We start from the raw sequence: 12309 nt of genomic DNA, 5'->3' as shown, positions 1-12309 counted from the left end.
GTCGATTCCGGAGCAAACATCAATTACTCCGGAGCTAGCCAGCTCAGTCCATCACTCCTGAGTTCCATCAATCACTCCTGGGCTGCAGTCACCTATCCGGACCCGTTTTACTGCCTACGCGGAGCCCCACCGGGCCTTCACAACTGGACTGCCGACGTTATCTACCCGAAGGAGATCCGGCTGGCTCCTCCGTCGCGACGTTACCTGGACGCCCATCTGCGGCCTGCTAACCGTTAGCTGTCTTACCGGCTGCTCTCAGAATAGACAATCGGACAATTTATTTATTTGTATTATTATTATGTTTCTTCTTGGGCCTCTATAACTATATCTAATGTTTAGTTTATTTATTATTTATTTATTTGTTGTTTATTTTTTTTGTGTGATTTGGATTCATCCCCTCTACCACACGGAACCTCACTAATCTACTGACGGAACGCAAGAGGTGGCTAACAACAGACCTCCATCCTATGCTAGCTTGCTACCGATGGCCTGGCTAGCTGTTTAAATCGCCGTGACCCCCAACCAACCTCTCCACTCACTGGACCCTTTTGATCACTCGACTAAGGATGCCTCTCCTTAATGTCAATATGTCTTGTCCATTGCTGTTCTGGTTAGTGTTTAATGGCTTATTTCACTGTAGAGCCTCTAGTCCTGCTCACTATACCTTATCCAATTTATTAGTTCCACCACCCACACATGCTATGACATCTCCTGGTTTCAATGATGTTTCTAGAGACAATATCTCTCTCTTCATCACTCAATACCTACGTTTACCTCCACTGTATTCACATACTACCATACCTTTGTCTGTACATTATACCTTGATGCTATTTTATCGCCCCCAGAAACCTCCTTTTACTCTCTGTTCCAGACGTTCTAGACGACCAATTCTTATTGCTTTTAGCCGCACCCTTATTCTTCTCCTCCTATGTTCCTCTGGCGATGTAGAGGTGAATCCAGGCCCTGCAGTGCCTAGCTCCATTCCTATTCCCCAGGCGCTCTCTTTTGATGACTTCTGTAACCGTAATAGCCTTGGTTTCATGCATGTTAACATTAGAAGCCTCCTCCCTAAGTTTGTTCTATTCACTGCTTTAGCACACTCTGCCAACCCGGATGTTCTAGCTGTGTCTGAATCCTGGTTTAGGAAGACCACCAAAAATTCTGAAATTTTAATTCCAAACTACAACATTTTCAGACAAGATAGAACTGCCAAAGGGGGCGGTGTTGCAATCTACTGCAAAGATAGCCTGCAGAGTTCTGTCCTACTATCCAGGTCTGTACCCAAACAATTTGAACTTCTACTTTTAAAAATCCACCTCTCTAAAAACAAGTCTCTCACCGTTGCCGCCTGCTATAGACCACCCTCTGCCCCCAGCTGTGCTCTGGACACCATAAGTGAACTGATTGCCCCCCATCTATCTTCAGAGCTCGTGCTGCTAGGCGACCTAAACTGGAACATGCTTAACACCCCAGCCATCCTACAATCTAAACTTGATGCCCTCAATCTCACACAAATTATCAATGAACCTACCAGGTACCCCCCCAAAGCCTTGAACACAGGCACCCTCATAGATATCATCCTAACCAACTTCCCCTCTAAATACACCTCTGCCGTCTTCAACCAAGATCTCAGCGATCACTGCCTCATTGCCTGCATCCGTAATGGGTCAGCGGTCAAACGACCTCCACTCATCACTGTAAAACGCTCCCTGAAACACTTCAGCGAGCAGGCCTTTCTAATCGACCTGGCCGGGGTATCCTGGAAGGATATTGATCTCATCCCGTCAGTAGAGGATGCCTGGATATTTTTTTAAATGCCTTCCTAACCATCTTAAATAAACATGCCCCATTCAAGAAATTTAGAACCAGGAACAGATATAGCCCATGGTTCTCCCCAGACCTGACTGCCCTTAACCAACACAAAAACATCCTATGCCGTTCTGCATTAGCATCGAACAGCCCCCGTGATATGCAGCTGTTCAGGGAAGCTAGAAACCGTTATACACAGGCAGTTAGAAAAGCCAAGGCTAGCTTTTTCAAGCAGAAATTTGCTTCCTGCAACACTAACTCAAAAAAGTTCTGGGACACTGTAAAGTCCATGGAGAATAAGAACACCTCCTCCCAGCTGCCCACTGCACTGAAGATAGGAAACACTGTCACCACTGATAAATCCACCATAATTGAGAATTTCAATAAGCATTTTTCTACGGCTGGCCATGCTTTCCACCTGGCTACTCCTACCCCGGTCAACAGCACTGCACCCCCAACAGCAACTCGCCCAAGCCTTCCCCATTTCTCCTTCTCCCAAATCCATTCAGCTGATGTTCTGAAAGAGCTGAAAAATCTGGACCCTACAAATCAGCCGGGCTAGACAATCTGGACCCTTTCTTTCTAAAATTATCTGCCGAAATTGTTGCCACCCCTATTACTAGCCTGTTCAACCTCTCTTTCGTGTCGTCTGAGATTCCCAAAGATTGGAAAGCAGCTGCGGTCATCCCCCTCTTCAAAGGGGGGACACTCTTGACCCAAACTGCTATAGACCTATATCTATCCTACCATGCCTTTCTAAGGTCTTCGAAAGCCAAGTCAACAAACAGATTACCGACCATTTCGAATCTCACCATACCTTCTCTGCTATGCAATCTGGTTTCAGAGCTGGTCATGGGTGCACCTCAGCCACGCTCAAGGTCCTAAATGATATCTTAACCGCCATCGATAAGAAACATTACTGTGCAGCCGTATTCATTGATCTGGCCAAGGCTTTCGACTCTGTCAATCACCACATCCTCATCGGCAGACTCGACAGCCTTGGTTTCTCAAATGATTGCCGCGCCTGGTTCACCAACTACTTCTCTGATAGATTTCAGTGTGTCAAATCGGAGGGTCTGCTGTCCGGACCTCTGGCAGTCTCTATGGGGGTGCCACAGGGTTCAATTCTTGGACCGACTCTCTTCTCTATATACATCAATGAGGTCGCTCTTGCTGCTGGTGAGTCTCTGATCCACCTCTATGCAGACGACACCATTCTGTATACTTCCGGCCCTTCTTTGGACACTGTGTTAACAACCCTCCAGGCAAGCTTCAATGCCATACAACTCTCCTTCCGTGGCCTCCAATTGCTCTTAAATACAAGTAAAACTAAATGCATGCTCTTCAACCGATCGCTACCTGCACCTACCCGCCTGTCCAACATCACTACTCTGGACGGCTCTGACTTAGAATACGTGGACAACTACAAATACTTAGGTGTCTGGTTAGACTGTAAACTCTCCTTCCAGACCCATATCAAACATCTCCAATCCAAAATTAAATCTAGAATTGGCTTCCTATTTCGCAACAAAGCATCCTTCACTCATGCTGCCAAACATACCCTTGTAAAACTGACCATCCTACCAATCCTCGACTTTGGCGATGTCATTTACAAAATAGCCTCCAATACACTACTCAACAAATTGGATGCAGTCTATCACAGTGCAATCCGTTTTGTCACCAAAGCCCCATATACTACCCACCATTGCGACCTGTACGCTCTCGTTGGCTGGCCCTCGCTTCATACTCGTCGCCAAACCCACTGGCTCCATGTCATCTACAAGACCCTGCTAGGTAAAGTCCCCCCTTATCTCAGCTCGCTGGTCACCATAGCATCTCCCACCTATAGCACACGCTCCAGCGGGTATATCTCTCTAGTCACCCCCAAAACCAATTCTTTCTTTGGCCGCCTCTCCTTCCAGTTCTCTGCTGCCAATGACTGGAACGAACTACAAAAATCTCTGAAACTGGAAACACTTATCTCCCTCACTAGCTTTAAGCATCAACTGTCAGAGCATCTTACAGATTACTGCACCTGTACATAGCCCACCTATAATTTAGCCCAAACAACTACCTCTTTCCCAACTGTATTTAATTAATTTATTTATTTTGCTCCTTTGCACCCCATTATTTTTATTTCTACTTTGCACATTCTTCCATTGCAAAACTACCATTCCAGTGTTTTACTTGCTATATTGTATTTACCTTGCCACCATGGCCTTTTTTGCCTTTACCTCCCTTCTCTCCTCATTTGCTCACATTGTATATAGACTTGTTTATACTGTATTATTGACTGTATGTTTGTTTTACTCCATGTGTAACTCTGTGTCGTTGTATCTGTCGAACTGCTTTGCTTTATCTTGGCCAGGTCGCAATTGTAAATGAGAACTTGTTCTCAACTTGCCTACCTGGTTAAATAAAGGTGAAATAAATAAATAAAATAAAAATTGATGTCAAATGAGAGATTTTTACAGGCATCAAGTTAAGATACGGTCTGAAGACCACGTTGAGAAACTTTGTTGAATCTTCTTGACAGAGACCGAGTCGTCTCAACAGCCCCACACAGATGACGGAGTATGGTGAATCAATCAAAAACATGTACAACCTAAACAGGTTTTAAGTCAACTAAACAGCTGTTAAACCTCTACCATACCGTCTCTCCATCCAGCAGATGTTGTGTTTATCCTGCTACACTTTTTCCATGTTCCATGACTAATCCAATAAGCTATAAAAATGTTTTTTAAAGAATAGAGTTGCACACTCTGTGTATAAACTCCCAGTAATTCTAAAGCACGGTGATGCCTTAACGTTGGTGATTTACCAAATAAATGACGGGGAGTTTACATCAAATCATTTTCTCTGGGTGTGCGCCAGCTCATGTTTCCTATTCGACCATGACTAATCCAAACCACAGAGAAGAGAAGGGGCCCAACCCATCCCAGCCCATAGGCAGACTCTACACACCTGTGGTTTCATCCACCTCGTCAATTTGTGCCAATCAAACAAGTACCAAAGAGAGAGACGGAATTTTTGAGTTGTGACACTGGCATCAACAAAGTCATCACTCAGTTGGAGTGTCTCATCCTTGCATTCTTTCCGGGGCTTCTGTCTTGTCCATCTCGTGTGGAGCCCTTAACATCCATCTCTCTCCGTTGCGTGTGGTAAGACTTCGTAACCAGGCTAAAGCCTGCACTCTACTTTTAAGAGGACATTTGTAACATATGTGTCATTCAATTGGAGTCTGTTAAGACACAAGAGAGGCAAGCTCTAGTGGTGTGGAACAGAGATGAAAGACATCCCAATTACATGCCTCCGCCGGACGCTGGCATTCCCAGGCTTGTGTTTTTCTCAATTGGCTCTGAATGATGTCTTTGAGGCTGTTGCACCCTCAGGGACATGAAGATTTCAGGAAAAAGATTCCCCGATTTGCAAATCTCTGGGAGATTTTGTGTAGTACTGTTAAGTCCTCAGTGACATCTGTCCGGAGGGATTTGCTGTGTCTCTTATTAACTAGAAAGAAAACAGTGACATGGTAAGTTTGTCTAGAGCTGCTAAGTCCATAGCAACAAACAGTTGAGAGCATTGCAGGCTTCTTTCTGTGCCACCTTGTTGTGAATCCTCTCAGGCCCCTGGCTAACTCCTGGATGCTGCTCAATAGCTTGTGACTTTTTATGTGGTTTGCCACAGCCAGTTTCGACATCACAAATCCACAACTGAAGAGTTTTTATCATTTTGTCTCTGATAAAGTCTGACAATGGATTGCATGTGTAACGGACTTAGGAAAGCTCACTCCACAGCTAGCTTGAAATGTCGCAGATGGAGCCATCTGATTGTGGCCTTTTGAGTGGCTCAACCCGTTGGAACGTGGTCAAGGAGGGCAGTCACGTGTGTTAGCAAAGCAGAGGTCCCGAGTTCGACCCAGGTATGAACCACATTGGCGGTGGAAGTGGTCCTCGCTAAGCAAGCAATCTGACGTCCATAACACGAGCGCGTACGTGTGTATGTGAGTGCGCACGGCTAGAAGGAATTATGAGAAGGGAGGTAAGGTCCTCCCTTTCCTGGCAGGAGAACGTAGCAGTAGCAGAATGAGTTTTCCAAAAGGATGTGTGATTGACCTTGAATACAGACTGGTAAATCTGGGATAAAACAGGTTGTACACTAGCTATTTGACAGCTTTACTGTGTTGTTCATCCCAAATGGAAACAAGCTGCTTTTCAAAATGTACTTTTTGGAATGTTTGCAAACAATTTGACGATAGACAATATTTAACATGCAGTTCTGGATTTATTATATGTGTATAACACTCTTTGCTTTTATTGGTAATCACAGTCCTGTTGTCTATGATTTACAGTATATTATAAACTGGGTGGTTCGAGCCCTGAATGCTGATTGGCTGACAGCCCTGGTATATCAGACAGTATACCATGGGTATGACAAAACATGTATTTTTACTGCTCTAATTACATTGTTAACCAGCTTATAATAGCAATAAGGCACCTTGGGGGTTTGTGGTACAGTATATGGCCAATATACCACGGCTAAGGGCTATAATCCAGGCATTCTGCGTTGCATTGTGCATAAGAACAGCCCTTAGCCGTGGTATATTGGCCATATATCACACCCCCGAGGTGCCTTATTGCTTAATTGTGTCTTTTTATATTTAATTTCAGCATTAATCAGCACTGAGCAAATCAATCTACAGTAACTCTGTTGGTGGTCTGACTGTTCAGTCCCCATTGGCTCAGGTCCAGACACAAAGATACAAACACAAATACGTCCAGTCCTGACAGACAAAGCTCACACACAAACACTCACACACTTTGCCAATAGGTGCCTCGTCAATCACCTTAGCAGAAACAGACAGCAGCATAGACTGCTGCATAGACAACAGCAACCCCCCCACACACAGCCTGGTCATTTCCACTGGCACACACAGACCTGTCTCTCACCATTCCACACTGGCACTGTATCAGACTCAGCAGCAAATGTAATCCCATTCACTGAGAGTTGACCGAGGTCCCCTACTAACAAGGGAGCTCAAAAAACGTTAGGAAAAAAATGCTAATGTGCACCAGCGATAAGTCTTGGGTCCTGTTACTCAATTTAATACTCAAGGACAGACAAGTAGTTTTCCCTGCATTCGCTATATAGTGCACTACTTTTGAGCAGAGCCCTATGGGCACTATAGGGAATAAGGTGTCATTTGAGACAGAACCAAATACAGACCATGTGTAGCCTTCCACTCACCTTGCTAGCAAATATTTCATAATTGCATCTCACAACCGCAGTAATTATTTTATTTTCCAAGGTAATTCCTTCCAGTACACGGAGGGTATTTTACAGGATGTTTGCGAGAGGCGTGCCTCTGCACGTCTTCACAGTAACAGTTAGACTAGTATGTGGGTGGATTGAGTTCATTGCATTGGGTGCTTGTTGGGACTGGGGAGGGGGGGGGGACCAGCTGTCTCGAACAGATGAAGGGGGATGATGGAGGAGGGTAGAGGGGAGTGGAAGGGATGGAGGAGGGGAGACGGGTGGTAATGCATCTGGGAGTACAACACCGTGGATTGCAAAACACTTCCTGTCTGTCAGTCTGTCTCTCACTGCCTGGGGAAAACACAGTGGCACTCAAAGCCCTCGTCCTCACCAGACTAGAGCGATATGCACCAGATACCTTAAGACTCTGCAGATTGAGGTATACAGCGCACGGTACTGTACTATACATGAGTTGTTTGCCTCCGGAGGTAGATATAAATCCTGAGATACTGTATATTTTCAAACGTGTATTCAGGTGCCATTATCTTGGGAGTTCTATGGTCCTGGATCTATACCTGGCTGGATCTCAAGTGTAATACTGTCATTTTGTTTCTTGTCATCTACTGTTTTCATGGACTCCCTACGCTCATTTGAGGAATTACTAGGAAATGTTTAGTAAGTGGAATCTTGATCAAGTGATGGCCAGGCCACTTCCGCAGTGGATCCCACAGGAAACTCAGATTCCCGTCTTGTGTATGGTAATATTTCACTAAGATGGCCTGTGCTAGATGGTGTATGACGGTGTATGACTGTGTGTGTATCTTACAGTATGTGTGTAACAACAACACAGACAAAACTGTCCAACAACAAATATACAGTAGTATTATAGTACTCTTATAGTAGTACTATAGTATTATCCCACTGTGTGTATGTAAATAAAATATATAAAAAAATCCTAGACTCTGTAACCCAGTAAGTGTGACAGTGTGACAGATGGGTGGCAGAAAAACACATTGGCAGACATGTCACCATGTGCCAAAAGCCATTCCTCCCAGTCCCATTCCATCCACCTGACCCCCGTGTTCGTTTATCCGACTTCCAGCCCATCTGGTAGAGTGCTTAGGGCTGTCGGCCAGGGAGCGGCCTGCTATTCCTGTGTCAAGTCTGGATATCAGGTCTGGATTCCTGGAGCACTGAGCCCAGGGTGTCGGGAGGGGGGGGCAATGGTTCCTGTCCTCATATACTGTGACTGTATCCTCATCGCAAAGTTCCCTGACCCCGCTGCCCTGTCCTGTCCAACCGTAGAACTCCAATCCGTTCTCCTGGCATTGTTAATGGATTTAGTCTATTGTAGATTGTGTCATTGAGATGGATGAAGTGGTAGTTCACTGCCTTGGTATGTTTTCAGAAAGCATGCAAAGTATGCCGACGTCATGGCACATCATAGCTTCAGGCATCACAACTTCCTTTCAATAGATTTTTGTGGAACTTTATGTTGACCCCCATGTATTTCAACTGGCGCTGGGCTGTTTCTGTTGTACATAAACAAACAGAATATAGCAAAGGCACTTCAGCTGTGTCTCCAAAGAGGGGTGGTCTTGTTACCGTAGATACCGTACGCATTGTTTCTGTTAAGAACGCACAGTACATTTCTACTTTTCCTTGTCCCCCTTTTTGTAACGATCACAGGATGAATCTATGTGAACATCTTGACTGATCTGAGTCCTGTGTCCCTTTTGTTTAGACGAAACTGCCGGTGCTGCTGCTGGGTCGTTCAGCTGACCTGAGGCCTGGTGAGTTCGTTGTGGCCATTGGCAGCCCCTTCTCCCTGCAGAACACGGTCACCACAGGTATCGTCAGCACCACCCAAAGAGGAGGCAAGGAGCTGGGCCTGAGGAACTCTGATATGGAATACATCCAGACGGACGCTATCATCAACGTGAGGGATACATACACATCATCACACACGTGCGCACACACAGCTGTGATCTATATCAGCACAGGGCATTTAGTTGTGGAATGCACAACAGTAGCTCCTCCTTATTTTCCCCATTACACAGGAAGGAAGTGTAGATGTACCATCTGATCAGCCCTTTAATCTGAATGCTGTTCCTTTTCAGTATGGGAACTCTGGCGGACCCCTGGTCAATCTGGTAAGATATCATTTGTTATTGATAAGGATGGCATCTTCTAGAATATGTTTCATGTAAATCTATGAGACGTCTGTAGGACATATTTGAATAAAGACGCCTCCGAAGGGGGATAGACAAGGCTATATGAATCCATATGTAAACCTTGGCAAGCAGTTACACGCTACAGCATTTAGCGATAGCACCATTGTTTTTATCCACATAAGTAAAGACCTATGTTTCCTCAAAAGCAGCGTTTAGTAGGTTTTATTTGAAAACGTGGAATTAAATACATATCCGTGGAGCTAAATGAGCTGTTAGAGTGAAAGTGGGACTAGACTAAGAGACCTGTGTGTGTGTGTGTGTGTGTGTGTGTGTGTGTGTGTGTTTCTGTCTTCAGGACGGAGAGGTGATTGGGATCAACACACTGAAGGTGACAGCAGGAATCTCCTTCGCCATCCCCTCAGACAAGATCCGTCAGTTCTTGGCAGAGTCCCACGGCAGACAATCTAAAGGTAGGGCTGTGACGATTATGGATATTTAGGTGACAATTCATTGTCATTTAAATTGCCAAAGGCGTTGTCATAATTGTCTTTTTATTTATTTTTTTAAAGGTTTTGAGCTTGTAATGCGTCATAAATTAGTGCACATTTGAAAATGATCTATGAAACACCTAATGAATACAACTCGGCTTTGGTGACACCCCCGTTTAAAAAAACAAATGTTTTCGACTACTATTGGGTTATTTCTATCTACTTGAAAATAAAGTTGAAACCCCCCCACCCATAAAATGCCTTTATTAAGACAACTTATTTGTAATTTTACGCTTATTGTCGGTTAGACGACTATACAAATATTGTGCTAGACCTATCTAAAGGTTCACGCCCACGGTTTTGATCAGGTCCTGCATATTACATGTTCAATGTTTATCATCTAGATAATGCTTATGTAGTGTTTATCTTCTTTTCTTTAGGTAGATTATTACCAAAGAAGAAGTACATCGGTGTGAGGATGATGACTCTCACTCCAACGTAAGTTTCAGCCAGCCAGATTCATCTTGGGAATTAAATTCTTCCAAATACTTGTGGCACATTAAACACTTATCTCTCTATTTTCATTGGTCATAGGCTTGCAAAGGAGCTGAAGGAGAGAACATCAGACTTCCCTGATGTTACCTCAGGGGCATATGTCATCGAGGTCATCCCAAAAACACCAGCTGAGACGTAAGTAGTAGATTACTGAAAACTGAACCAGAAGTCGGTGGACCGACTCAAATCAGTACAAACATGAGCCAACAGTTCAAGTCCTTGACCTTGGATTCGGACAGGAGCATTTGAGGACTCCTTTGGTAGTTGGCTAAAGGCTTCCGCATGCTTCGGTTCGGCTGGCGCTGTTTGTCCATCTTGAGATGCCGTAGTCAGAAATCCGTCATTCGTTTTTACATTTTTGCAGAGGAGACCTTAGTCGTTCAATTTTACATCTAAGATGTTCGGTGCAATATTTCTCAAGTGAAAAAAATGTGTGTTAAAAAGAGTCAACGCGTTGAATTACAACAAACACATTTCCAATGTTGACCATTGACCGACGACAGGGCTTCGGCTCCCGAACTTTGTCTTTCCTCGAGAAAATGTTTTGTGTGCGCCAACACCCGGAAAGAAAATCTTGCGGAAGACCAAAATTAACAAAATCATTACAAATTGTCATACTACAAGCAAAAACTGTTTCGGATAGGAAGCATTTGGACGGCTGTAGTCTCTTTTAGTCCCATAAAGTTGCTTGGAGTTCATTGTCCTCTGGTCTTAAAAATAGACTGGCCTCGTAGCACAATGAATTAGTATTTCATGACCACATAGACTGCCCTATCATGCTGTTTATCTAGGTTACTCACTCCTACAGAATGCACTGTCTTTGTATTTTTTTTGTGGCCACATTAAATAATTTGCGCTGAGGCAGCAGTCTCCCACTGAAGGAAATGAATAGCTTTCCTTTTATCCGATGGGTATTTGTGGTAACGAGGGCGCTTAGATTTTTCATAGACTATGGTCAGATTTAGTTTCACAGTGTCTAAGAAGAATGTTACTGCCTCTGTAAATTCATTTAGCTTTTTTTGGAATGGGGAAAACTCTTTCTTCACAGATGTAAGAAGGTCTATTTATATTCTGTGGGTTGAAACCTAATGGTATACACTTCTTAGAGTCTTACGTACTCTACTTTATATCAGTAAAGCACATTCCTTTGTTGCTACATGCTCCTAACTCCTCTCTCCTCTTCACAGAGGTGGCCTGCAGGAGAGTGACGTCATAATCACCATCAACAGCCAGCGAATCACCTCGGCCAGTGATGTCAGCAGCTCTATCAAGAGGGACGACACGCTGCGAATGGTGGTCCGGCGGGGGAACGAGGACATCATGCTCACCGTCGTCCCCGAGGATATTGACCCTTGACCTCTAGGCAACCACGAGCTGGTTCTCAGTGTTTAAAAACCACAGACTTCAACCGGGATGGTGTGTCTGGATCCACACCCTACCATAGAACCTGTAACTACGAGTGCCCCCCCCCCTGAGGCCCACACCGAAACCTCTGGGACCTCAAATGCATCCAGGGCAAAACAGACATATTTTAGCACCCTGCTACTCTTTTGTATTAAAATGTTTTCCTTGTGAATGAGTCAAAAAGACACTTCGCTCTCAGTGAAACTGATTAATGGCATCACGTTTGTTTTTATACTCTACTAACGTCCTTGCACAGAGTACCCACCTCAATCAGATAGAAAAGTGGGTGTCACAGATTACCATAGTTTTGTAGTTGTTTTTGTTACTGTTGATATTGTTGTGTTTTTTAAAACTGTATTTCTCTTGATATGTTTTGATGAAAATTTCACAGAGGGAATAAAAAGATTTTGGAAAAAAAACTGGTGTTTGTTACTGTTCTGAAAATCCTAACTCTGACTACATGAATGTTGACAGTTGAACTATACACATTGAGTGAAGTCACACAATAAACCCAGTGTACACATCCGGCTTGGCTGCTCTACATACTGTCCGGCTGCTCCCTCTGTATGGTTTGGGAGCTGGACTGTCTGTATGCCACTGCTCAGCCAATAGGGGAGAAGCAT

General features: G+C 44.3%; 1 protein-coding gene across 2 annotated transcripts in view; it reads left to right on the top strand.

The window, feature by feature from the left end:
- The window catches only part of LOC115144021 (serine protease HTRA1B-like), a 28849-nt gene extending 16744 nt beyond the window's left edge, over positions 1-12105 (top strand). The window contains exons 4-9 of one of the 2 annotated variants that reach the window (XM_029684618.2): positions 8810-9004; positions 9186-9218; positions 9595-9709; positions 10168-10225; positions 10322-10417; positions 11470-12105. In XM_029684618.2, coding sequence (XP_029540478.1) covers positions 8810-9004; positions 9186-9218; positions 9595-9709; positions 10168-10225; positions 10322-10417; positions 11470-11638 — 666 coding nt within the window. In that variant the 3' untranslated portion in view covers positions 11639-12105. Of the gene's footprint in view, positions 1-8809; positions 9005-9125; positions 9219-9594; positions 9710-10167; positions 10226-10321; positions 10418-11469 lie in introns of both variants that reach the window. The other variant, XM_065002428.1, reaches the window with a different exon arrangement.
- Positions 12106-12309: the final 204 nt, after the last annotated feature.

Source organism: Oncorhynchus nerka, linkage group LG16, assembly GCF_034236695.1.
Source record: "Oncorhynchus nerka isolate Pitt River linkage group LG16, Oner_Uvic_2.0, whole genome shotgun sequence".
NCBI classification, from domain to species: domain Eukaryota; kingdom Metazoa; phylum Chordata; class Actinopteri; order Salmoniformes; family Salmonidae; genus Oncorhynchus; species Oncorhynchus nerka.
The sequence above is the reverse complement of the archived record's forward strand: the minus strand, read 5'-3'. Positions and strand labels throughout refer to the sequence as shown.